Genomic DNA, 26,688 nt, shown 5'->3' with positions numbered 1-26,688 from the left:
CGATGTCACCCCGCTGTTATTTTTATCTAAATATGTTGAAAAACCGTCGAAAAATGATTGTGAAAACAAGTTTCATAGATACTAAAGTTCAACTTTTTTTTTCTCATAAAAAACAACCAAATTGGAAAAAATGAGACGGGGTGACATCAAGACGTCCTTTAACTTCAATAAAAAAAATTGAGACTTTACGTACAAAATTGAAAGTTAATGCTGTTTTTGAATGGAGATTCTTCTTCTTCTTACTTCCCCTTAAAGAGTATAAATTAAATGCTGTCATGTCATGTCATGCTCTATCCCAACGATGGGATAACCATGGTAACGACATGAAAAATCACTTCTGTCATTATAAGATATATAAATTAATCAAATCAAATGTGATTTGTTTCGTGAAATGGGTATATTTATATATTCCAAGCGCTTGTGAAAAAATATTGTTCCTAACAGTTGCGGAAAGTGTTTTGCCCGAACTCAGGCATCGTTCGGCGGTTTCGTGCGGGAAAGTACCATTTTCCGCACTTGCTAGGAAAATAACTATTGCCCATGCACAAATGCGTAAAATGAAAAAATAACCCAAACAAAAGTCGTAGAAAAGAATCTGCGGTTTCTTTTGTTGATATTCTCGAATTTGTGTGAAGTTGTTGGAAGTTCAATTTTCGAAAAAAGTTTGTTCGTGCTAGGTTTGTGGAACTTTAATTGATATGAACCTTCATCCCTATCAACGTGCGACACGAGCAAATCACATACCAAAATGGCAACCAACCCCTTAACTATTAATCTACTTTTGAATATCAATCTCGACCAGTTGCAATATGAGAAAATTCGAATTATAAAAATTTTCGTATACTCAATTCTAAAAAGGTAAATCGTGAGTAAATTTTTAAGTGAGGTAACATTCGTCAAATTATGAAATAGTGTTTTGAACAATTCTTTCAATCTCGACCTATTCTTTTATGTATTTGTTGATGTTTTAGTAGATGAGCTTTTTGGCGAAAAGACTTCGAACAAGTCTCGCACCTGAAAGGTTTTTCCCCTGTATGAGTTCGCATATGTACCTTAATATTCGATTTATTCAGGAATCCCCTATTACATATTGAACATCTATGAACTGGTTTCTCTTTGCCCATCATCCCTGATGTTGGATCCCTTTGATAAACAGAGGAACTCGGCGATTGTCTTTTCTGCGCCTTATTTCTGGCTTTCTTCGTGATGTTGGGGGTGGTCGTGGTGGTGTGCGGGTAGTTATGGAGCATGTCTGGAGATCTCATCCTGTGATCATCCATATTATGAACAGGGGCGTATTGGTTGACGAACCGTCCGTTTACAGTCAACATGAGGTTATCTGTAGTGGAAACAACATTGGCAGGAGGACTTGAGGCAGATATCAAATCGGAGCCATAATTGGTAGAACTAGGAGATTCTTGCTTTATTGGTGGTCCGTTCTGAAGTCTGTTTTGAAGCAATGGCATAAAGGAATTACTCAGAAGGCTCTGTAAAGTTGAATTATTCTGTTGGCTTGGTCTGATATTGTAGTCTATGTTCGAACTGCTTCCGTTGAAATCGTTAGGAGGCGTTGTTGGCAATATGTATTCGGGAAGGCCATCTTGACCTATTAGGTTCCTGGTCTGCCCTTCGCAAGCCGCATCTATCAAATGATCAATATCTGTCCAACTTCCTCTTGACGTCCCCTCGCTCTCAGGATTATTATTATTTACAGTTGTGTCCACCATAGTCGTGTCGATAAAACCAAAAATGTCCATTCCTAGCTGGGTCATATCATAGGAATTCATTTCTGTCTTAACCTGGGTAAGGGATTCCGCGTGTTCTGTTGGACTATATTCTACGTAGTTAGATCCTGAAGCTGAATCTGGATTTATATAATTTACATTTCCAGTATCTTCGCTAGAGAATATTTCATCACAGTTATCGTTGATTGTACTACATGTAGAACTAGAAACAACATTTTGTTCGTTATAGTTTCCGTATGAATTGTTATTTTCTTCCGGAACACGCTGGGATATCGTATGATAGTGATGGCCTTGAATACCGTTGATACTTAAATTTGCAGTATATCCAGTAAAAGGAGGAAGGGGTTTCAGTTCGGCCAAACTGTTGTTGCTGGGAGTAAGTATATTTTCATAGTTATCTAAGGATGGTTTACTTTCGATTTCGTAGTCTTCTTCAGCCAGGCATCCATTCATTAGTATCCTGTCAGAACCTAAGTTAGTAATAGAACTATCTAGAATGAGTTTGTTCGTATCCATGTAATCATCAGGAGCGGAATTCTGCCAACACGAATATAAGTCAACTTCTTCAACGTGCGATCCACTTCCACTGATAGCCATGCTAGTAGCAGCAGAAATGTTCGGATATTTCATTGTCGCCATAAATATGATGTTTTCCACAAATCCAGCTAAATGCCGTCCGATTTCGTCAGGAGAAATATATAAATTTTAAGGCTCTGCCACATTTCGATTTCTGGAATAAAAAGAGAAAATATTAGACGCTTGTTTTTCAGTTACATTCATACTTAATTATGAACAGAGCCTCTATACTTTTGAATATACAGAGCCTTTTATGATAAAATTTACAGAAAGGATTCGGAGTTATCAAAGATGAAATTTCGCAATTGAGTTTCAGAATGAAACATGTGTTCAATTTTCAGATCCTTTCATCCTTTTTCCGATTCGACCGGAAATGATACCTGCTGGTCTTTTTCGAACACAATAACATATTTTTTCTTTTATAGTCATATTCTGTATGGAATTCCACATCTATTCAATAAATTGTTTAATTTTCTTCGCCATATTTCGATCGATTTAAGGAATCAACTTAAAATAAGTATATACGAATACAGCATTCATTTCGAGGTTAATATTTTTGAAGTGTACAAAAATGAGTTCAAATTTGTGTTTTCATCAAAAGAAGAAACAAGAATACTTTTTCGATTAATCAAAGTCCCAGTTCTTTCTACAGACTATTTCAGAGATATCAAAATCAGTCAATACAAAATCCTCAACTTAATTTTTTTTTAATTGTTCTAATTAGGAATTCTGATTAGGAACAGTAGACAAGGTGGTTCTACCTTGTCTATTGTTCCTAGGGAATATATGCTGAAAAATACGAGGAAAATGTTTAATACACATATGACAGATAGGTCAAACATTCCCTATTGAAACAAAGTAGCCTTACTGTCCAAATGATTTTCTGGAATAAATCCGGATTTTCATCAGGTACTTCAGAAGAACTTATTCTGTGTAGGTTTGTAGGTATATATTCTGGATGCTGGTTTTGCAATCTTAAAAATTTATGAGGATGCAGCTTTCGCGTACTAAGAATTCTTTGAAATGAGGTGAATGAATGTATAATATAGAAGAGGCATGTGGATATGCTTGATAAAAAAACCCTTCAACGCAGACACCAAAGAAGCAATAAAAGAGTTGGTTCCAATTTTAAGAAATTGAGTTTTGAGGATATTGTAATGACTGACTTTCATGATAATTGAAACAGTTTGTATAATGAATTGGAGTATTAATTCTTTGATTAAGGATTGGTGTTTTATGTTCTGATAGAAATTATTCTTTTATACAGAAGTTTCAGAGATATTAACGATGAGATGGATGCTCCATTTGTAAAAATTTCAAAGTTTTTCACATTTGAATCGAATAATGTTGAAAAAAATATATACACAACATCGAATAAATCATCATAAAGAATGTCCTTGTATATGAAACTAACTTACTTCAATTTGTGGTTTCGATCAAATTGTGAATATTTACAGTGCAGTTCAGCACTACTCATTTGAAATTTGAAAAATTAATAGTGAACAAATGTTGACATTGGATTCAAAATCCGTAACCTAATGAACTATAGGTCAAAAAAGTTTCGTTCAGAATTCACAGGATGTTGAAATTTAATTGAAAAATCCATTGTAAAACCGATACATTTTCTGCTAAATGCACCTTGTTCGAAAAAAAAACTCTTCTGATGCCTTTTTGTTATAAATTGGCCGAGACAAAACAAAACGATGCATTGCTTAATTATTGATGTTGTTGCAAAATTTTCAGCAATTTCTGTAGACAAGACAATTGTATAAAAACTTAATTTAAATTATTAGCGTTTTTTAATTAATCACTCTGTAAATCCGAAACGAAGCCGTTTTGGCGTATAGTTCATTCAGAAAAATACGGTTACTTTTTGATTTTGAATTCATGGTTAACTTATGGCGGTTTACTTTCGGGATACCGTCTACATGTTATCGGCAAAGTCCGAAGTATCTGCCTTTCAAATCGAGTATTGCCGGATCGCTTTCGGTAAAGAAGGAAATTTTTGTATTATTTTGGATTCAGCCTGAACTGTTTTCCGACAATTCTGGGTGCATCAAATATAAACAGTTAGTTCGAAATGACTTATATTTAATGGGTCCTATATTTATTTCTATTACCATGTGTATGGATTTGGATGGAAAAATTAGATTAAATGAATGTTTAGAATCGACTATTTGGCTCATAATATTGTATAAAGAGCGAAAATTATAATTTCTGGTTATTCATCAATGCTCTCGCCTATTATACAGGGTGTGGATAAATAGTTTCGAAAATAATTTAGGAGTGATACCCTCTCAAAGAATAGTGTGGGTCTTTTGAATAATTTTTTTGAACAGTCCCTGCCTACATATTGGCCCCGGAATATGACACCTGGAAATCTATTTCGAGCAGACTTTCCATGGGATCAAGTAGGCAATAAAAAATTATTAGTGGTTTGCTCCTATAATGATATCCGCCTACTTGACAAATTTAAGTTCGAAGATTATTCCACCCTGTACGACTCACGCTACGCACCTCTTGACAAATTATTATTTATTCTTAAAAACCGTTACCTTTATCGAGAAATTACAACTTTTTAGTTCAAAATGAATCACACTATACATATATTGTTTGTTTTTCTTGTCAAATGTGACCACGACATTCAATGATTATTAAATCTATGGTGATCAAAAAACTTTTATGACCATTATGTCATTATGTGCGAATCCGATGCGAAACAAGAAAGAAATGCATTGCGAGAAGCCAATAGCAATGCCAATGTGCATGACGTATTCAGACGGTATTCGCTGAATGACCATACAAACTTATATGACAAATTCAACTCAACGAGAGAAACCTATTTAGGTTAGACTTAAAAATGTTGGGTAAGTTAGACTACTCATTACAGATATACAGAGTGATGTATGTTTCTGCAGAGAAATGTGCATCCTTCATAAGGGAAGACTAAAGCTCCCCATTCTCAGAATACCTGCGTGAATAATAATGTAGTACTCGGGAATAATCATTTTACCAAATGAATGATCCGAATTATTCTGATCAATATACAATATACGTTGTATATTATTATTTAATATTTTGTAATAATCTTGTTCCTTTTCACATGTGCAAGATTATTCCTTCATTCCTTATAAGGAATATGATTTCACAAACATAACAGAGTCATATAATTTCGAATTGGACATATTTAATATTTTGGAATATGTGTTCAATCGTTTCGAAAAAATTATGCCTCTTACTTTTGCAAGATATTGTCAAATAAAAATCCCCTTTTTCACAGCTTCGAAATGCTAACAAAACCGAACCTTTCTACATAAAGAACAAATATGACAATGTCCAACATCTCAAAATCATTGTACTTGGTGCTTAACACAAATATGTTCGCTATATCGGTCGCCCGATTTCCGAGCAGCAACAGCAGATACGATGTGATACCGTATGCCTACCCTACCGTATACCGTATACGGTATACTGGACGCTCGATACAAAAAAGGCTGCATTCGCTAGGAAAAAGTGAAAGATTAATTTTAAAAACGAGTGATTATTTATAGTAGGTAATCAGTACCTTTAACTTGACAGTCTGAATAACGAAAACGAAAAATAATATAACACCCAAAGATTATGGAGTAGAAATATAATAAACAAAGCGACTAAAGTGATGTGAGCGCCATCTGTGTTTCAAAAGTGTTTTTCAGGCCCTAAGACTGGTTAAAATATCAATTCGAGGGACATTTGCAGAAACATATGAAATTTTGTGAGATTTCAGATGGCCATTTTGATCAAAGAGGTTTTGAATATTTTGATTCTCGTACCACCTTTTGTTTATCAAACTCGTTCTTGTTGGGGGATTATTGAAATTTTCGTCTAATTTCTTGGTAAAAACCTCAAAATATCGTTCGAAAATTATTGTATGGTGAAGAAATGTGGATCAAATAAAAAGAAAAATGGGACTGTAAGTATTAAAACTGGTAACAATCGACTTTATTTTCAGTGCTACGAAGTGGATAAACTTCTGACTACACCATGTGCAATGAACATTTTACTGCAAGTCAATTGAGAACTGTTCATCCACGTAAGTTGTTGTATGCAGGAAGCATCCCTTGCATGAAGGGCCTATTTAGGGAAAATTATGACTTCTATATACGTCCATTCAAAGATTCTAAATTGCTACTCCTTCAATATATTCAGAAATGAAAAGGTTTTATTGATTTTGTTTGGGGTATCGAGTCATCGAGTGACTGTCAAATTGTTTGGAAATTCAAAATTTTATGAAACCTGCTCTGAGTGTTTTGTTGACTCATTAATCAATTTGTACCTATATTGTGTCATAAATAGAAATAGAAATAGAAATAGAAATAGCATTTATTGATCCAAAAGACACAAACATTGATGTGTATAGGACAAGTCATATATGCATATACATAAATAGATAAGTTCTATGAAAGAAAAATAAATAAATAAACGAATACATACATTAGTACATATAAAAAAGACAGGTTAAATACAAATGACATTACATAGATTCAATGAGAGTAGCTCAAATTGGTGTCAGTCATAAATTCATCTATGGAATAATAAGCCTTCAAAACCAATAGCTCCTTTAGATACTTCTTAAATGATTTAAAGTTTAAGTCCTGCACAACTCTAGGAAGATGATTAAAAAATTGGATGCCCTGGTATTTTACATACATTTCAAATTTATTCGTTCTATGCTTTGGAATACTCAACAGGTTGGAAGACCTGGTTGCATAATTATGATAGGATGAGTTTTTATTCATACTTGCAAAATTATTCTTGATAAACAAAAGAACATTCAAAATATAAATACACGGAAAAGTTAAAATTTTGTGTTTTATAAAGATGGGTTTACAGGAGTCCAAACGATGTAACCCAAATATGTTGCGTAATACACGCTTCTGTGCAATCAGAATTCTCCTGCTTTGCACCGCATTACCCCAGAGTATCACGTTGTAAGAGAGATGGGTATAGACCATACTGTAGTAAACACTCAGAACTACATCAAGAGGCAAAGTATGTTTTACTCGAGAGATAGCATAGTTAGCACAATTGATTTTTTTGCTCACGTGATCAATATGAGCATCCCACTTCAGGTTGTGTTCCAAAAACACGCCCAAAAACTTGACAGTGCTTGCAGAGCTCTTGCATTCATTATTATCAGAATTAATACGCAGGACATGTTCATTTCGTAAGTTGAAGTGCACGAAATCAGTTTTGTCAAGATTAACTACTAGGCCATTGGATTGACACCATGTTTTAAATTTTTCCATAAAATATTGCACTTTCAATATAAGTTCCTCAAGTGATCGCGCAAAAACCAGTAGTGATGCATCATCTGCAAACAAAGTCAAAATACCGGAATCAAAACAATCCGCCAAATCGTTTATAAACAATAAAAACAGCAATGGGCCCAGCACGGAACCCTGAGGAACACCCATGTTCACGCCCAGGCATCGCGACAATACATCACGGATCCTCACGCATATACTCCTATCAAGCAGGAAATCCATCAGCCACTCCAAGAACACACCCCTGAATCCAATATTATACAATTTGGTCTTCATGTATTTTAGATCAAGAATGTCAAATGCATGTGATAAATCAAAAAATATGAACTAAATCATAAAAAAATTATAAAGAATCTATACTGACGGGCTAACATACAGGTTTTGCTTTATACCTCTGAAAGGTTTTTTAATTGTGGTCCCGAAAATTCTCTAAATAATAGGTATGTGAGTAACTGAAATGTGTATGCTATGATATTCTATTGAATATTGGTTCATATTGATTTTTAATATAAATTATGAATTGTACAAATTCCACTAAGTTCATAATATCTGAAAAACGTATTGCGCAGAATTAAAACCTATAACACAGCAGATCACAAGAGTTGTCCTAGTCAAAGCTCTCTTCGTTGTCCCTAATTTCAAACTTTTGTAAATGTTTATAAATTGAAAATAAAAATATAGCACATCCGATAGAATATTTCATTGATATCAATAACACTGGTCAACACCAAATTTGACTTTGACTGCAAAGCATAAAATTTCGATAGTTTAGATCCTAATCAAACGAAAAAAAGATTATGGCAAGAAAAAGTTTGCTTTTGTGTTCAGGAGACTGATTTAACGATATTTTTCGAAATCTCTGATTTAAATTTTTTATTGAAAATAAAACTATTGAAATAAATATGTTTATTATTTTATAGAGTTTTACTATTAAATTACATACCTCACAAAAAAAGTGGAAAATAATTTAAAAGTGCACGCTTTTACTTTTTATTTTATGTTCATAACAACTTTCTCTCACTAAACCCCCAAACATCTTTTGCAATAACTACAAGCAACATGTGGAGCTCATGGCTTCTCTTGATTCTAAACAGGAAAGTCAAAATATGCTTCATAGGTTTCAAAGAAAACGTGAGATGTCTTTAATTCGTATTTCATGCCTCGAATTTCAATAAATTGACCACATATAAAACAAAATTGGACGACATTTAAAGTTTGTTTGGGCTTGTAAACAAAACCTGATCGTTGTTTATGACTCGAGTGCCTTCCAGCGGGACTTTGTAAGGGTAAACACCCCACTCTCAACGGTCATTTGTGAAAGTATTAAAAATTATAAAAAAATGAAGAATGAGTATTATTACTATAACCATCACAAAAGCAAACTTTATACCAAAAAAAAGTATTTTATTTTCGTTTTTGTGCATAATTAACCGGAAAATCCTAGTAAAAACGTTAGGACATAGAACGAAATTTTTTTTGTAGAGTCGTGTAATTGATTCCGAACAATGTTCAGATGAAAACTAACATCCTAGTCACAAATCAGAACCATACTTGTGTTTTGTTGCTCAGGATGTTTGTTTTCTGGTCTCAACGAAGTCGATATTGAAATCCAATACAAGAAATTGATTTTGTATTTCGCGCCCTTCGATTATAAAACAGAAAACTGTTATCAAACAGTTTTTCTATATTGACAGTTCATTTTTAGCGCCATCGCATTGTCAAATGTGTTTTCACTGGCCAAAATGTAGTCGGTTTTTAGTACTAGAGATATGAGGGCGTTTCCTATCTTTCTACTCTATAATCTTTGATAACACCTTGAAGAGTTATCTATACTATACTACCTTCTGTATTGATAAAGCGGTCAAAGACGAGTAACATGATTGTCAATCAGGTTTGCAATTTATTTATATATATATTTTTTTATAATTCGTATAGTGCTTGAATCAACCGCTAAATGATGTAGAAATGTTGATTTATAGAGGGTGTTTCAAAAAAGGTGACCCCGTGTCTAGAATAGGTAGACAACTGAAAAATCATTGGGGTTTGCTCTGTGAAAAAATTTCGTAACCCTCTCTGTATTCAAGATAAAGAGAATTGAAGAAAAAAAATTCATACACTAGAAAGAAAAGCCTCTAATCCTGTTTTTCCAACATATGAATCCGTTTCATCAATGAGTTCTCACTTACGCGACAAAAAATTTGAAATTCACAAATGCATACTAATTAATAATAATAAATGATAACTTTTTATCATTACTTTAGCATCGGTTATTACATCATAATTTTCAAATCAAAATATTCTGAAAACCATAATTAGTATCGAGTTTTACTTTGAGTTTCTTTTTGGTATAAAATTGGATGATGTTCACTCGAAATTTTGATCTATAAATATCAAAGCTTAAAAAAGATATGTTGAATTCTCCCTGTATAATCACGCACGTAAGTAATTAGTTAACTTATCGAATTTTCATGAACTTATATTTTATTCGACAAGAATGCGAAACGGAACATGTATGAAACGACTCTAAAAATGAAAGATTTCTGGTATTTATTGCTCTACACTATAATTTACATATTACTCCAATCATTTCACTGTATTTGATTCCAATCTGTATTCGCCAGCAGCTGGTTTAATCTATATCCTAGATTGGCGGCTAGTCGGTATGTATACGTGTCTAGGCATACAGGGAAAGCAATACAAAGGTTGATGCTCACTATGCTATACACCTTCCACTAACATCATGTTCACAAACCAAAAACTTCTATTTTGTTGCTCAGGTGTAGAATTCGAATTTCGCAACCCTCCAATTATACATATGTAAAACAGGAAACTGTTGTTAAACAGTTTTTCTGTAGATACGTAGTAGGTACGTTTTCAGCGCCATCTCATTGTCAAATGTGGCAAGCACAGGCTAACTACTAGAGATATGAAGGCGTTTCTCCTTTATCCTCTATAATCTTTGGTTTTCAGTTTAGTTCGCATTGAATGCGATCACATATTACAGAAAACGTTTTAGAAGGGAAACGCGCACATTAAGGAGAGAAACATCAGTTGGCGATGTTGTTGTAGCGGACGAGATCTGGAACCAAATTCATATCGGACACTGTTTTATCAATATATTGATATTCCTGTCTTGGAATAAAATAACGCAACACATTATTTATTTAATTTTTAATTAATAATTTTATTGCAATTTTCACTCAAAAATTTTCTACTGGTAGATGGTGCTGCATTTTGTTGGAAAAAAAAATCTTGAGGTAGGTTCTTATAATTCATTTCAAAGTATTCACCTATCGAGGGTGCACCAAATTTTGGAGTTATTCAAATAATTGACATTGTGGAGATACGAGAAATCCTGTTGTAATTTATTTCTGTTTAAGTATTGTACATTAGTCACTCAAACTTTTTAATTTCAGCGAGACTAAAGAAGAGCTATCCCTTCTTTATACATAGATATAAACACAAGGTAAGTAATTCCGTTGCTATTTTGCCCAAGAAGAGCAACCTGCATATTTAACCTTGGAACTGTTCCCATTTTTTCTACGCTACTGATGAGCTTGCCAACAAGATGTTAATAGTGGAAGTGAAAAGTACCGTTACTCATTTGTTTATATTGGTGCTGAGAGAGTAGGAGAGCAGTCGTTCGTGCTGCTAACACACTTCCGTCAGACCACTGCTACAGCAGACTGGTACCCTGCAATCCCTACCACAACCAAGCCGTACCAACATCTTGATGGTACGTACTGGTGTTTCCATCAGCGAAGACGGAGTTTTCTCATTCAGCGCAAATGTAGCATTCTTTATATCTTCAAGAATATTGGATTGAAAAAAGGACGTGGAAAAAAGTTACTGGTTTTGTACTTCATCCGAAATGATTTATGTTATCGGATGAAAAATGAGGAAAAAAAAAGAATATCTGTTTTTGTCTACTTATATGCAGATGTATATTTTATATTTATACATGCGACCGCCTAGGAAAATTTATAACGTTGGTTAGGGTGATTTCCAAGATGTGTATTCGATGAATTACAGAGCCCACTACAACAAAACTAGCTTAATTCAATCGAAATCCCAACTGACTTCTTCTATTGCCCAGAGATCATACTCCAAGGAAGAAAAGTACGTTTGTTATTATAACTTACTATTTGAATCAAAAGCTTTCACAGAGTAAGTTCGTTAACGCAATCCAGGAGAGACATAGGTCAAGCGAATTTTACATTCTGATTTTTTAACCTTGTAGAAGGGGAGACCGCCCCTCCAAAACTTTCAATATGGGGTGATCCCGGAAAACCATACATTATCTAAAGGTCAATTATTACGGGGCAATGGGCATATGGGGTTTCGCGGCAAAGAGTCATATCGAAAGAATTCAGGCCACTGAAAACAAGCTGCTACGATGTGCAATAGATGCACTTTGGTTTGTCAGGAATAGACAGATTTATAAGGACCTGAAATGGGAAACCATAACGGAATTCATGAACAGAAAAGCAGAGAAATTATTCGAAACAGCGAAAAACCATCCGAATCAAGAACTCAGGAGACTAGTGGACTACGACCCAGAGGAAGACACAAGGAGAATGCGAATTTACCGAAGGAGACCAAGAGATCAATTAAAAAGAGATTAAAATAACAACAGAAACTTATTGAAAAATTCAATAAAGTGTTAATCCAATAGAGGATAAACACATAAATCCCAGCACGATAGTGTGCGAGAAGAAAACCGACCAAGAGATGAACGGTTTATAGGCAAATGCCCGGAACCAAAATTCAAGAAGCAGTAGGGTTTTTAGTGGGTCTCGAGCTCAGGAGAGTGAGAAACCCCACACTGTTCCCCCTCAGGAGATGAGGGTGGTTCGTCTGTCTTGCAGATTTTCCCCCTGCTACACACAAAAAAATTACGGGGCAATACTATGTTTCACTTTCAGGAAATTTTCCGGCAGCTTGATATACAAATTACACAGGTTGCTTGAATACAAATAAATTTCAGAAATTTTAAAGACTGCCAAAGAGAACACGCGATAAGATGCTGGCATTTAATAGAGTGAACGAAGCCCAGTTGAACTTCTGTTGTTGTCAAGACCATGGACAAAATCTATTCAAGCCTTAAAATATACATTAAAATTTACCGATCGCACAACTCCTCATTCTACAAAGCATTCCAGACTTCTCATTTTCAGTTGGTGTCCGTGGTTTGTGAAACGCTGAATTATTTTTAATCTAATCTCCTTGCTGGGGGTTATGTTCCAAAGTGGGTGAATTGCACATTGAAAATGGTAGCTTTTCTACAGACAACCACATCCTCAATAGATAAAAGGACTTTTAATAATAGATATACATGTACAAAGTGAGTCTTTGACAAATACTTATTTCAACAGGTCGAAAAAAAATTTTTTTTTCTCTTACATTGTTTTCCAATTCGGCCTAGATAAATAGATATATCACTTTTAATTTTCCATAATAAGCTATGCCATTCCTAGGAACCTGAGACTGAAATTTTTTTGAGCATTTAGCATATACCATTTCAACTTTATATGTTACTAAGCCACTACATATATTAGATAAACAAACATAAACTCACTTTTTCAATTCCACTTGGTGAACGAAGCAGTATTTCTAAAACAATAAATGAGTTACTGTAATTTCGTTGGCGATAAATAGGTACTTAATTAATTTTCGATATCAATAACGAATTCATGAGTTAGCTGTGATATTCATCTCTAATATATAATCATTTCTTATCGTTGTTTAGTTCAATTCCTATAAAAGTTACCAGATTTAAACACCATCCATTTAATCTTTAATTCTCAAATAAATAAATAAATGTTGATAGCACAGGAAAAAATTAACTTAAGAAAAGCTATCTGACCCCGGGTTTCATAAACCTTGATCGGGGAATCAACGCTTGATTGACGGATATGCGTCAATTTGTTTTCAATCGATATTTCAGTCATGATCATTCAGAATATCATTCTCACATCAAAATATGATGTTCATGCGTTCATTATTCTCAATTCTTCCTTCTTCGTTTATTTAGAAATCAAAAGGTTTCAGTGATTTCGTTGTAGAAATCGATTGTCAAATCGTTGACCGGACAATCAGAGTTTTATGAAACCCGCTGTCAATCTATGACATGACACATCTCCAATGCGTTATGCTTTAAGTTTAAGGTTATTTTTTGGATCTTCTAAACAAAATTGCATTCAGCAAGAGTTCCAAATTGTTCGATTCGGCAGATATTTTTAATTTTTGATATTCAAAAAATTACTCGAAAACGGCGCATTAAACGATTCAACATGAAGAATATTGTATGTTCCAAGATGGTCGAATATTCATTAGTGAGCGTTCAACTCACTTTTAATTTAAGAGTTGGGTTCTTGGAATGTTTGGGGTATTTTTATGGCATGTAATGGTCCTAATGAGGAAACTGTAAGATGCGGATCGAAGTCAAGGTTCGTGAAAATTTATTGTATGTACATTACTATGTTACAAGAATCATTATATTCGATAAAATCGTTTGTGAGATAAAACGAAAATTTCACTTGTTATATGGATTTTCAAGATCCTATATCTTTTCAACCGAGCAAATTGGAAAAAATGGTGAAGTGAAAAAGTGTTTTCATTTAATACAGGAGTCTTCTGTAAAGATTTATGTACAAGTCAAGGACTCACCCTGTATAGATAGAATCTTCTGAAGTACAAGAGCATAAATAAAAATTTTATTCATCAAGTAGGAATGCATATGATAAAATTCAATCTCCTTTTCTGTATATCTGAGCATCTAATGAAAAAATTATAGAATTACAAAGGCTGGACCGTATTCTTCGTTCCGTGCGAATCCACCTCTTTGCGAATCGGAACGGGACATTAAAATAAACAATACCGTCAGAGTAGGTCACAGAATGAGACCAATGAGCTTCACTTTCAATTAACGGTTAAAGTATTCACTCTTTGACGTGACTGTGGGTACCGCTAAGACAACACTCAATTGGAGCTGATAATACGTTGTTTTGTCAAATGTGTTACTGACACTTTCTATTGAGGTTTCAAAACTGAACCAGAATTTTTTCTGTTAGGACCAATTTTTATTCGAGGAGGAATTTAAAAAATTGTTTCTCCAAGTGTTAGTGTGTTAGGTGTTAGAAGCTCGTACGTATATATGAAACTTTCATTTTTCCATAATATAACATTCGAGAAAATCTGCTCGTCACTTTATCTTTCTGGTGCAGTGAAAGTTCTACACGTTCTATAAGGGAGGACTCGATGATGTGTGGGTTATGGAAAAATTATTATTGAATCATTATCGTTCACAGTTTTCGTCCAGAAAAACAAAACGTACATAATGATACCAGCAGATATTATATTAATAAATAAACCACCATATTATAATTTCACCTTCGCGTATTTTATGCCGATCGATAGAATTTATAGTCATAATACTATCGAAATTCACAAAATTATCGTTAAGATAATAATAATCATTATTCATTAACATTTATCATATCATAATCTTTTTATTCAGCCATTAAAAGAATGAAACAAAAAAAGCCAAGAAAATACACCAATATATACACCTACATATAATAAAGGATAATTGAGCAGGAGTAAGGAGTTTTTATTTTCCAAGATGTCAAACGAACAATTTTCAATTTTATTTTTTGTGTGCCAGATATTCAGAGAGACAATAATGTCATCTTCGATTTCATAGCCTATTTGATATTGTGATGTATTCACCAATAATTTGAATGAATTACTATCAAATATGGACAAGTTCCCTATCTCAAGATTATAAATTTATCAATAGAAAACATTGTTCTGAATTAATTTGTTATTTAGATCCTATATACCTAAAGACAAACCGCTAGACGTATCCATCGATTTCAAGGATTGCTCAGATTACAGTGTGGAGATACTCATTCGGTAGGGACGAAGCTTCAATTGCACCCCATAGTCAGTACAGGGTGGTGACAACTTTACAACCATCCTTATATTACGTCTAGGCCACCTAAGAGAAATCCCAATCGTAGAACAGCTTGCGACAAGGAACTAACCATGTGACATACGAGGATATATTGAAAAATTCTCAGCCTACTATTGAACCATACAAAATTTCAATGTCAAAATATTTTATCACTCAACATATTCTCCTCTTAATTGGATACCTTTATTACAGCGAACCTGCAACGTCTCTAGAACTTTCAAAAAAAATGTTTCTTCTTGGTCTGCAAACCAGACCTACACAGCTTTTATTACCCCCTCGTCGGAAGAAAATTTATGACCTTTTAAACTTTTTTTCCGTTGAGGAAAGAGATGAAAGTCGTATGGAGCCAAATCTGGTGAATAAAGGTGGTGTTCTAGTAATTCAAACCCTAAATCACGAATTTTTTTATGGCAACATGAGATTTGTGTGCAGGGGCGTTGTCCTGCAAAAACCAAACACCTTTGGATAGCTTTCCGTCTTTTCTCTTTAATTTTTTCCCGTAGTCAGTAATGTCGAATAGTAATCTCCGGTTATTGTTCTACCCTTATCCAAAAAATCAAACATGATTATTCCAAGAAATCTCAAAAAACTGAAGCAAGAACTTTTCTACCTGATTTTTGGATACGAAACTTCTTCGGTCTTGAAGAACCAGATTGTTGCCATTCCATCGATTGTTGCTTTGTTTCTGGATCGTAGAAATGTACCCAAGTCTCATACATAGTAACAATTCGGTTTAAGAAGTCTACATCGTTTTCGAATCGAGCACAGATCGAACGCGATGCTTCTTCCTTGCAAGCTTTTGGTCAACATTCAAACATTTGGGGATCCATTTTGCAGCAATTTTTCTCATGTCCAAATTGACGTGAACTATACCTATATGATCAACGCGTTCGTATGAAATATTCAGTGCTTCAGATATCCGTTTTAGCCCAATTCGACGGTCTGATAAAATCATGTCATGAACTGCATCGATATTTTCGGGGACTGACACAGAAACTGGCCTTCCCGATCGGTCATCATCTTCAATAGAAAATTTACCTCTTTTGAAGCTTGAAGTCCCATTTTTTACGGTCGCATACGAAGGGCATTGATCACCAAGGGTATTAAGCATATCTTCGTAAATCTCTTAACCTTTTCAAATATAGGTACTTGTTGATGGCTCGATACTCCAATTTTTCGATTTTCACAATTTCGGTGAACATTTTCTTTCTTCTGATTTATTGCTCAACTCTGGTTTACTTTTTTGACCTCAAACTTCACACTGACTCTTCTAAAGAGTTATTGTTCGTTGCTATGGTAACGCAATATTTATCTTATGCATGGAACTGGTCTTAGCTAACTAGATGATAGATATCAATACATCCTCGTATGTATATAGTCGAAACTCTGTAACTTGCACTCCTCTGTATAAATTTGTATAAGTATAACTTTTTTCAAAGCTAATTTTTGATATTTAGTCCCAAAAAGTTTTGAATGCAGATGATAAGGTTTCTTTAGAGCACTTGGAAAATGTTGGAGAACAGGATATCTGAATATCAATAAGGCGACAGTGAAATAGCCCCAAAAGAAGATCTACCTATCTATCTACGCTGATAATGTTCTAACAGACTTCGAAACCATCCAGTTTGCCTATTCAATTAATGAGGCTACAACTCATGTGGTGTTTCTTCAACTCGAACTTTTTTGGCGGTTCTTTCAAGTTCGTGTCCAGGTCCAACTTCAAGTGCCCCGAGGGTACTTGCTATGATATACAGGGTGCGGCAGAGTCGATTGAGTAGTTTCAGAAGGCTTTAAAAAAATGGCTGGAGAAAAACGGTTTTATTTTTCAGAATCAGAAGGAAATATAATTTTTGTACTCAAGTTTCCAAAACAATATCGCTAAGATGGAGGACGTCAGCGTCAGCAGCGATACACTGGTGTAATCGATTTCGGAAGTTTTCGACCGCTTTTCCGTATATAGCGATATAGCGAGCGGTATGGCCCGAATTTCTTCGGATATTTGCTTCTTGAGTTATGGCAGGGCGTGTGGACATCATCATCATCATCATTGCTTTATCCCGTTACCGGGAATAATTCTACAAAAAGAAGAAGAAAAAAAAAAAAATTCGAACAGACTTGTAATTTCTTAGTGCTAGTTGCGACTGCGTGTGGACAATGAAAGAAGTCGCAGATGGTCAAATCAGGTGAGCGCGCTGGCCACCTAATGACATTCTAGCTGTGTGGTTTGTAACCCCATCAGGCTGAAATGAGATGTCACCCAGATCGTGTTCTTCAACAAGTTCTTCCAATTCAGACTTTAGGAAGGTATCTAATATCTGAACGGTTATTTGTATCAAACGGCAAAGCCCCGATGCATTATTCCGCTCAAATCATAATGTTGTCTGAAAAAAACAGACCCTAAGGAACACTAAGTGTTCTTCCGCATCTGCCTGCCCCCACCAAAGTCCGAGAAACTCGTCAATCAGTTCTACCGCACACCCTTCAAAGCAAAAACGCGTTTATGTTTTTAATTGTAAAAAAATTGAAAATTACAAAATATCTAGAGGGAAATTTGACGATTGCCTTTCTGCAACTTCTACATTGGTTGTTGATAATCGAGTAAGTAACTTTTCAGAGAACAAACATTTACAGTTTCAGGAAGTACTTGAGTTGTAGAGTCAATGTGAAAAGTGGTGAGTAGTAACAAGTCGCCATATGTATTACTTCGGCTACAAAAATCTCGAAATTTTATGTGAGTTAAAGCACTACATAGTACTTATTTCCACAGGGCCCTTCTTGATAAACCATACAGTATATCACAGGACAGATGATGTTTTGTTTCAAGCGTCCTGCAAATCCAACTACCGTTCCCTTCATAGCATTTATCTAATAAGGAGGTCTGACACCACCTTATTTATATCGTCAAAAATATAGCCATTGGTTGTATATTGGAGAGGAATAAGATCAAGCGTCCCTTCGCCAACTGTATTTTGTATTTTATATTAGTAACACCAAGATAGAGCGGCTGATTAATGTACCATGCAAATATATGGACCGCTATTGGGACTCAGCGTCACTAACGCCATGTCACTGTTTCAAGGTATATGACGTCGGATGACACAAGACTACAAGATTTTAATAGAAAAACTCCTATATGCTGACGATGTTCAGAGTTCTTAATAAAAGACAATTCAACCTCCAAATCACTTTCAACTTTCAAGCTGTACTATAGGATATTTGAAATGATCACAAGAAATTATGTTAAAGTTTGCGGGATGACAAATATATAGTTCGAATCCCGATAAAGTTTCAAGTTGGGCTCTAGTTATTATGTGCAATATTCCTAGGGGTAAACGATCCAGGGATAGTTAGGTATCCTGGGAGGTACAGTATGCAGATTTTGTCCCCAACAAGCAACAAGTAACAGATCCATTATCGAATCATGCATTAGGACCGCAGAACAATGCGAATGAAGAATGTATTTATTAACGCCTACAGAACGGAGATAAACCCGTTATATTCGTCCTACTAAAAGACGAATAAAACCAACTACAATTATTACCTATCTATACTGCCCTGGGTACGAACTACACTCAAGGTTTCGATCGGAGTCGGCTCATCTGTAGGCATATTCGCGCTCTTATCTGGATTGTCAAAGAGAAGACGCAATGAAATCAAGCTATCTGCTATCTATTATTGCAGATATACCATGAAAAGTTCCAAAGACCAGAACACAGCAAGATTCTTCGAGTATCTCTCAAAAGCCTCAAATGTGTTTGGTCGGAAATACATTAACCATGAGCGCTTCAAAATTGAAGGTACTTCACGTTGAAATAACTGGCCGTAAGCGACTTCAATGCTCATAATTCAAATTGACTTACCGCCGGTTTCATAATCAAACCTAAAGTCGCTTTAGTTTTAAAGCTTCCTTTAACCCTACTAAAAACGACACTAAAGGAAGCTTAAAGTGACTTTAAATTTGATTATGAAAGTGGACGTTATAGTGTTTCATACACTTAAATAAGACCGCCGAAGCTTGAAAGTGGGCCAAAACTTTCGGCATAAACTGTTATCTTAATCAGCTCGTGGAGGAGCCAACAGGAGATCCCGATCATTAATCAATGCGACAAACACACTGGACTTATTTTCAGCAACTACACCAGCAGTGCGCTAGAATAAAGCAAATTCTGCCCCATTAGTATGAGTAATTTCGACTATTAGATATATCTGTCTCATCTGGTTCCAAAATCTCAACCTGATCCGTCTGGAGAACCAAGAAAGATTTGGCACACGGGGGTGAGGCTAGCAACAACACATTGTAATTCTGGGATTTTTGCTGAGCATAATTTGAGGCTGATTTAGTGCCCTGATAAAAATTTGTTTGTTTTCCTGTTGGTGAAATCGGAAGTTCTGTTTGCCCAACACTCAGCTAACTGGACCCAGCAATCGTACATCCAGAATCTCATCATAATAATTTTAGGCCCTTGTGAGAAATTGTTGGAGAATTTAGGAGCTAATTAAACGTTAAGCCAGCTGGACCTAACCAATAATAATAATTTGAAAACATAATAATTTCAGACTAGTTTCAAGCTGATTTACTACTTTATCAAATAATTTTCTGCTGAAAGATCATGAAGAAGATAGATTATAGATAGATTCTATTTGCGTTCTTCAACAAAGTACCGAGTTCTGTCAGCTTCACTAAGGGGTAATTACTATCAAGAATTCAATATCCATTAGTCATGAACACTTCTGTACTTTGTACAGAAAATTAAAATTTATAAATGACATTATACAGTGAAAATGAATAGTTGCGAAAAAATTTAACGGCTGAAATATGCTTAAGAATCCGTAGGGGAGTATTTTCCTGGGGGGGTAATTACCTCCATTACACCCTCGTAGCGACGCCATTGCTCTGAACTTCTGCAAAGAAATAAAGAAACCATCATGGTCAAGAAATGTTGTGTTTTGTGTTGCTCTTCGTAAACGTACTTATTAATTATGAAGGAATCAGGCTTTTATGGCCAAAATATAATTTCATTGCAAACAATCATAGTGGGGTTTGGAGAGATTTGTTAAATGTTATCGTTGAAAATAATATCATATTACAGAATAACGTTCTCTTTGAGAATGTCTTGTTTATTTGGGGAAGTTTATTGAGTTTATTTTGAAAAATCTGCATCGAATGATTATGTTCGGCCCAATTTGCTTTTTCATTTCTACGATATTTCCATGTTTCGGTCAATCTCTCGTTCAAGTATTTCATGATTGGTTTTATAACTTTAATTCACGATTTTATGACAAGAGATAGCCCTACACCTTCTTGTGGTTCACCAATTGAAAAAAATACTTAAAATGTAACTGTAACAAATTTTTTTTTTCATTTTAACAATATTTCAGGAAAATAGTAGATCCTGTAATTTCCTAAAAGAGCCAGAAATAAATTTTTTTGCAGGTAATCCGTACTCACCAAGTCCAACAATACCTTTTGTAAGACTGGTAAGAGAGTATGTTATGTAGGTACAGATATTTCAGAGATCCCCTGTATCGAGACCTGCCTGACTATTTGTCGTGATTTTGTTAGTTGAAATGTTAGATATTACTTAATCACCTAGTAGAACATTCGTTTTTCTATTCGATTGGTTCCTATATTTCAAATACTTCAGCTGAATTATTCTAGTGACCCGATTACTTTCAAGAAGAACGCCTACATAGAAATTGAGATCTTTATTCTCGACAATTTAACAAACAATGAATTCATGGATTGAAACATAAAATTAGGTGGGCTTACTCAGGCGAAGAATAACGGACTCAATGTTCGCATTTTTATTCACACCAAGGAACAGATAAAGTAGTACGATAAAACAGTTAATGCCTCATTGATCCGCTCAGTACTGAATACGTCTAGAAAAAGTGAAATTGAAAGTCTGACCATCAAGCGAGTAATTATGAACTAAGGAATTCACTGGAAATTTTCATATTTATGATCTAAGCCATTTCTTACATTGCCAATCGATTTAAACTGTAAAAAGTTTTCGATCCTGCCAGGATTCGAACCTGGAATCTTCTGATCCGTAGTCAGACGCGTTATCCGTTGCGCCACAGGACCTGTTAGGGAAAATTGTAGAATAAAAAGTATAAAGCTATCTTCAAGTCAAATGTTTCATATCCAATAAAAATGATTGACAAACTTTCGAAATTCTTTGATTATAAATTGATTTATTTGAAATTTTGATAAGTGAGAGAAAATAGCAAAATTACCTTGTGATTCGTATTCCACCCTTCTCGGTGATAACAACTTACACGCTAGGAATACATAGTTACATAGGAAAATTTTAGGCAAAAATGTTCGATGGAGCTATAATTTTACTGATATATTTGTGATTGAAAACAAAGGTCTCTTCAATTATTAATTAATTGGTAAAGGAAGACACACTTGTTTTTATAATCATATACTTAGACTATCGATTTCGGCACTAGGCCATCATCAGGTCAGCGTCAATGAAACATGTTCAATAAAAGGACATTAGATGTAATATAAAATTATAGCTTTCCTTTGACTATTCGTTTTCTACCCTTTTAGATGTTCTAGGTTTCTTCAATTAACCAACGTTCAATATATGAGTTCGCATCATCTACTGAAATTTAAATGCTCAACAGCAAATAGCAGAAAAAAAGTAGAATTTGACGGAGATATTAGAGATATAATAAAAATAAATTTAGTATAGAGATTTTTCGGCATAAAAGTTATCCATAATAGGTACCTCCTCCAGAAGACCAGAATAGAATTGGATTACTTATGGCCGTATGCACCGTTTCATTAAACGAGATTAATTCTTTAAACTTCTTTTTTTTTTCATGGAGAATCTATGTTTGAACGTTGTTTGAGAGCCTTATCTTTGTTTAATGAAATGGTGCATATTCACCATTAATCCTTTTAAGCTTTCTTTCGCTTCACTTCTTGACTATACTATCAGTGCTCGTTTCGAAAACGATGTAGACTTCTTAAACCGAATTGTTACTATGGATGAGACTTGGGTACATTTCTACAACCCAGAAACAAAGCAACAATCGATAGAATGGCGACACTCCGGTTTTCCGAGACCTAAGAAGTTTCGTGTCCAAAAATCTGCCGAAAAAGTTCTTGCTTCAGTTTTTTGGGATTGCCATAGAGTAAACATGATTGATTTTTTGGATAAATGTAGAACAATAACCGGAGATCACTATTCGACATTACTGACCACTCTACGAAAAAAATTAAAGAGAAAAGACTCGGAAAGCTACCCAAAGCTGCCCCTGCACACAAATCTTATGTTGCCATGCAAAAAATTCGTGATTTAGGGTTTGAATTACTGGAACACCACCCTTATTCACCAGATTTGGCCCCATCCGACTATAATCTCTTTCCTCAACTGAATTTTTTTTTAAAAGGTCGTAAATTTTCTTCCAACGAGGAGGTAATACCTAAAAGCTGTAGAGGTCTGGTTCGCAGAGCAAGAAAAAACATTTTTTTTGAAAGGTCTAGAGACGTTGCATGTTCGCTGTAAAAAATGTATCCAATTAAGAGGGGAATTTGTTGAGTATTAAAATATTTTGACACTGAAATTTTGTTTGGTTCTATAGTCGGCTAAGAATTTGTCAATATATCCTGGTATCTTTTCGTCATCAGTGGATCTTTTTATCAGAGCTCGAACAGGTCTCTAGAAAGGCCAGAATTTCGAGCAACGAGACTGATTACTGAATTACCTGATTTTCACTAGGATGACCTCTAGCCCACCTGAAGATGATATCGTAATAGCAAAAGCGTGTACTTTGTGGTTAAACAGCTCATCCTATTGAAAATCATAGATTAACTCTGTTCAATTAATCTATGGTGAAAATCAGGTAATTCTGCGTTTTCAGTTCAATTATCGATTTTTATCAAGTAGAAGCTACTTCAAAACAATAATTGTTTGTTATCGTGTCATGTTGGGATCATATCGGCATAATGCATTGCTTCCTAGATTTGTCCAGCTTCTGGTTTGTAAGTAAACGATCATAGTTTCCTAGATTGACAGGAAATTCATTGCTTCTTAAAATTGGTCCAACTGCCGGCGTGTAAGTAGAGTAGCCTGCCGACAATCTGCATGTATTGGCATCAGCGAATGGAAAGACGCACACTAGCGTTGTAATAAAATCGGCCTAGTCTTTAACTCCAGATCGGATAGACAGGGGTATACGTCCAAAGGTCCAATACAAATAGTTATTTAATCAACAAGGTTATTAATAAAAGCGATTAATGATTGAGATATTTTAACGTGTGAGCGAAGCGAGCACGTTAATGTTCGAGATCATTAATCGCTCAATTAATAAACGAGTTGATTACAAGATTTTTCCGTCGACCACATTTCGAATTGAATGTGAAATCTTGATTGCAAAAATTTTCTATCGATGCCTAGTCAAATTTGACATCTAATAAATTTTCTATGCTCATATCGGAATGTTGATATTTATGCGGCCGATCGAACAATTCGAGAAATCCATAGAGGGCATTACCGAGTTGTGACATTTTGAGTAAATCACATTGATATCAGTCCCTATTCTGTTAAAGAATGTGTGGAGCTGGTGGAAGCTGGAGTTGTAGTTAATAGATATATTGATTACTCTCTAACCATCATAATTTTTCTGCAACCTCCACAATTCATCTCTTCTCAATTCACCTGCTAGGTACTACGAAAATCAATGCTACATAAAAATGAAATAATTATTTGGGAAGCTGCTGAATACTTCTATGTTCGATAACCCATGACAATAATGCATTAATAGGAAATTAATCAATAAAAGGGTTTATTAACAGCTAATTTCGTGTACGTTAAACAGTACTATTATTAAGAGGTCGGCGGAAATGTATATTAAGCAATTGCTTGCGTCGAAATTGCGATTTTATTGCACGCGCGTATGCATATGGACGGGGGATCTACTGTGATCTAGCAAAAAGTTGATACCCATTGGCTCTAGTATCTCGACACGTGCGTGTCGCGATACTATACCTACTACTATACTGCATTCACATTAATTTTAGCAGTCGGTTGGCCATGAAATAATTTTCTTAAGTTTTTGTAACTAGAACGGAGTAAGGCTGGCACTCATGAAATGTCGTTAATGTCATAACGCGGTTGCCACAACTGATATCAATTTTTATTACGAAAATTCCGAAAGTGATTCGATAGGGTTTCAGGAAGTGCTATTCAGAATTCAGGTCCGCTCATTCAAATAGTTATACCCTGATATTCTGAAATCCGTCAGACGGTAGCGAACATATTCAATGTGAGAGAATTTATATACCTAATGTTTCATCTGAATCTAAACGACTTATATTTCAGCTGAATATTTCCGCAATCAGAAAGATTGTGAATGAAGGAAGAGGATATGACAAAGAATTTCCTTCTATTGGGAGACCCAAAAAAGTGGTGGCATTTGAGAATTTTATGTTTGAGTGATTTAATGCGAAAAGTTTACTACAGAATTTTCGATGAATGTCATCGTAGACTAAGTTCCCGAAAACTGATTTCTCTATTTTTCATTGGACTTGTCCTATACATTGTAAATGTCTAAGCTACCAATAAATACCTAATTATTATTATATCAATGTATTAAGATGAACAGCCACAAATACTCGCCAGTTGCCTGTTAATTGTTTATTCATGTGAAATTTTTGTTCAAATGTGAAGTTGCAAATAACTGGATTTGGTATGCCTTCAATCAGTTTGCATAAACTTCAATTATGTCCGAAGAAATTCGACATTGTGATAAAATATGTAATAACAGAAACTTTCACGTAGAACGGGCAACATAGCGTTGATTTAAAACCCAAAAATGTTTTGACAAGCGTCATAACCCCACATTTTCGTACTATATAGAGTGAAATGTTTCAGATTTCCATGGCCAACCGACTGCTAAAATAAAAGTGAATGGAGTATCTTAGGAATCTTAGGATTCCTAGAAATCCCAATTTAAGTTAATCTGAGTGAATCATCGGTAATTTTAATATTATGAAGTAAATGTTCATGGGAACACTGTATATTAAAAGAGACGACAGGGACTATCGAGGAATACCCATCATATAAGTCCCCGTGTGTGGCTGGCTAACCCCTACTATCGGCATCCCCAACATCTGGGGATTTCTCGTACTCGGGCGACCGAGTGATATTCATTGATGCTACACTAGAATAAGGTTCCTAGCTCCGAGTAGAAGCCCCGTGTGTGACCAACCTAGCATAGCCTAGCATCAGATCACCAGATGGGATCCTCTTCGGAAAATTTTCACTCACAATTTGCCTAGGAACTGCTGTGGGACACAAATACTTTCGTGAAGACAGCATTTATTGTCTTGCGCTTGAAAAAATCTAAGACCACTTTCTCTTTTAATGCTACCTTTGACTAGGTTCATAATAATAACTATACACCGTCTACCAAGACACGACCGTTAGATAGTTTTTAGTGCATGCAAATGATGTTTAAATGTCTCGTATCTTTTACGGAATTATTTCACAGATCCATGTCACCGAGGTTCGATCATTGCCAAAAGGATTATTCCTGATCCCAGTTTCAAAGAAAATTTTGTATCTACGTTGGTAAAATGTGATGGAACTTTCAAAATCTTGTTGATTTAATCGATTTCAGGAGGTTTTTAGTTACACTTACCTTGACCTCAATCAAGGTTGTTTGTTTTTCAGGCCAACAAATGGAGTTATAATATTTTCGATATTATTAAACGTTCAACAAAGGAAAGATGATTTGGTACCAACAGCGGGATTCATTTTTGATTTGGGAGGGGCATCGATTTAAATCATTACTTAGTTATTTTTTATACTCAGTTGTTTCGAAGTATCACTAGTATATCACACACTACCTACTATGAGGCGTGTGATACGTGATACATCGTTTGAAAGCTCTTCTGACTTTTAATGATTTTCTTTATGACAAGATTGAGGTCCAAGCAATTTTCATGAACAAATTCTGGCTCATTTGATGACTTTTGTTTTTGGGCATCTCAAATCGATAGTTTTTGCAATTCAAAACAAAAATCTTGACGTCTCTTCCAAGAAAAGATTACACTTTTCGA

At 34.9% G+C, this 26,688-nt stretch overlaps 1 protein-coding gene and 1 non-coding gene across 7 annotated transcripts in view; both read right to left on the bottom strand.

The window, feature by feature from the left end:
* Positions 1–239: 239 nt before the first annotated feature.
* The window catches only part of LOC123311879 (ichor-like), a 55,753-nt gene continuing 29,304 nt past the window's right edge, over positions 240–26,688 (bottom strand). For 4 of the 6 annotated variants that reach the window (XM_044895991.1, XM_044895992.1, XM_044895990.1 and 1 more), the window contains exon 2: positions 240–2,475. In XM_044895991.1, the coding sequence (XP_044751926.1) occupies positions 930–2,384 (1,455 nt within the window). In that variant the 5' untranslated portion in view covers positions 2,385–2,475 and the 3' untranslated portion in view covers positions 240–929. Of the gene's footprint in view, positions 2,476–13,205; positions 13,241–17,408; positions 17,681–26,688 lie in introns of those variants that run through there. The other 2 variants (XM_044895994.1, XR_006537545.1) reach the window with 2 other exon arrangements.
* Positions 21,621–21,693, bottom strand: Trnar-acg. The gene has a single exon. It is a non-coding gene; the product is annotated as a tRNA-Arg (tRNA).

This window comes from Coccinella septempunctata, chromosome 4, assembly GCF_907165205.1.
Source record: "Coccinella septempunctata chromosome 4, icCocSept1.1, whole genome shotgun sequence".
Lineage (NCBI taxonomy): Eukaryota > Metazoa > Arthropoda > Insecta > Coleoptera > Coccinellidae > Coccinella > Coccinella septempunctata.
Note: the sequence above shows the minus strand (reverse complement) of the source record. Positions and strands in the feature narration are given on the sequence as shown.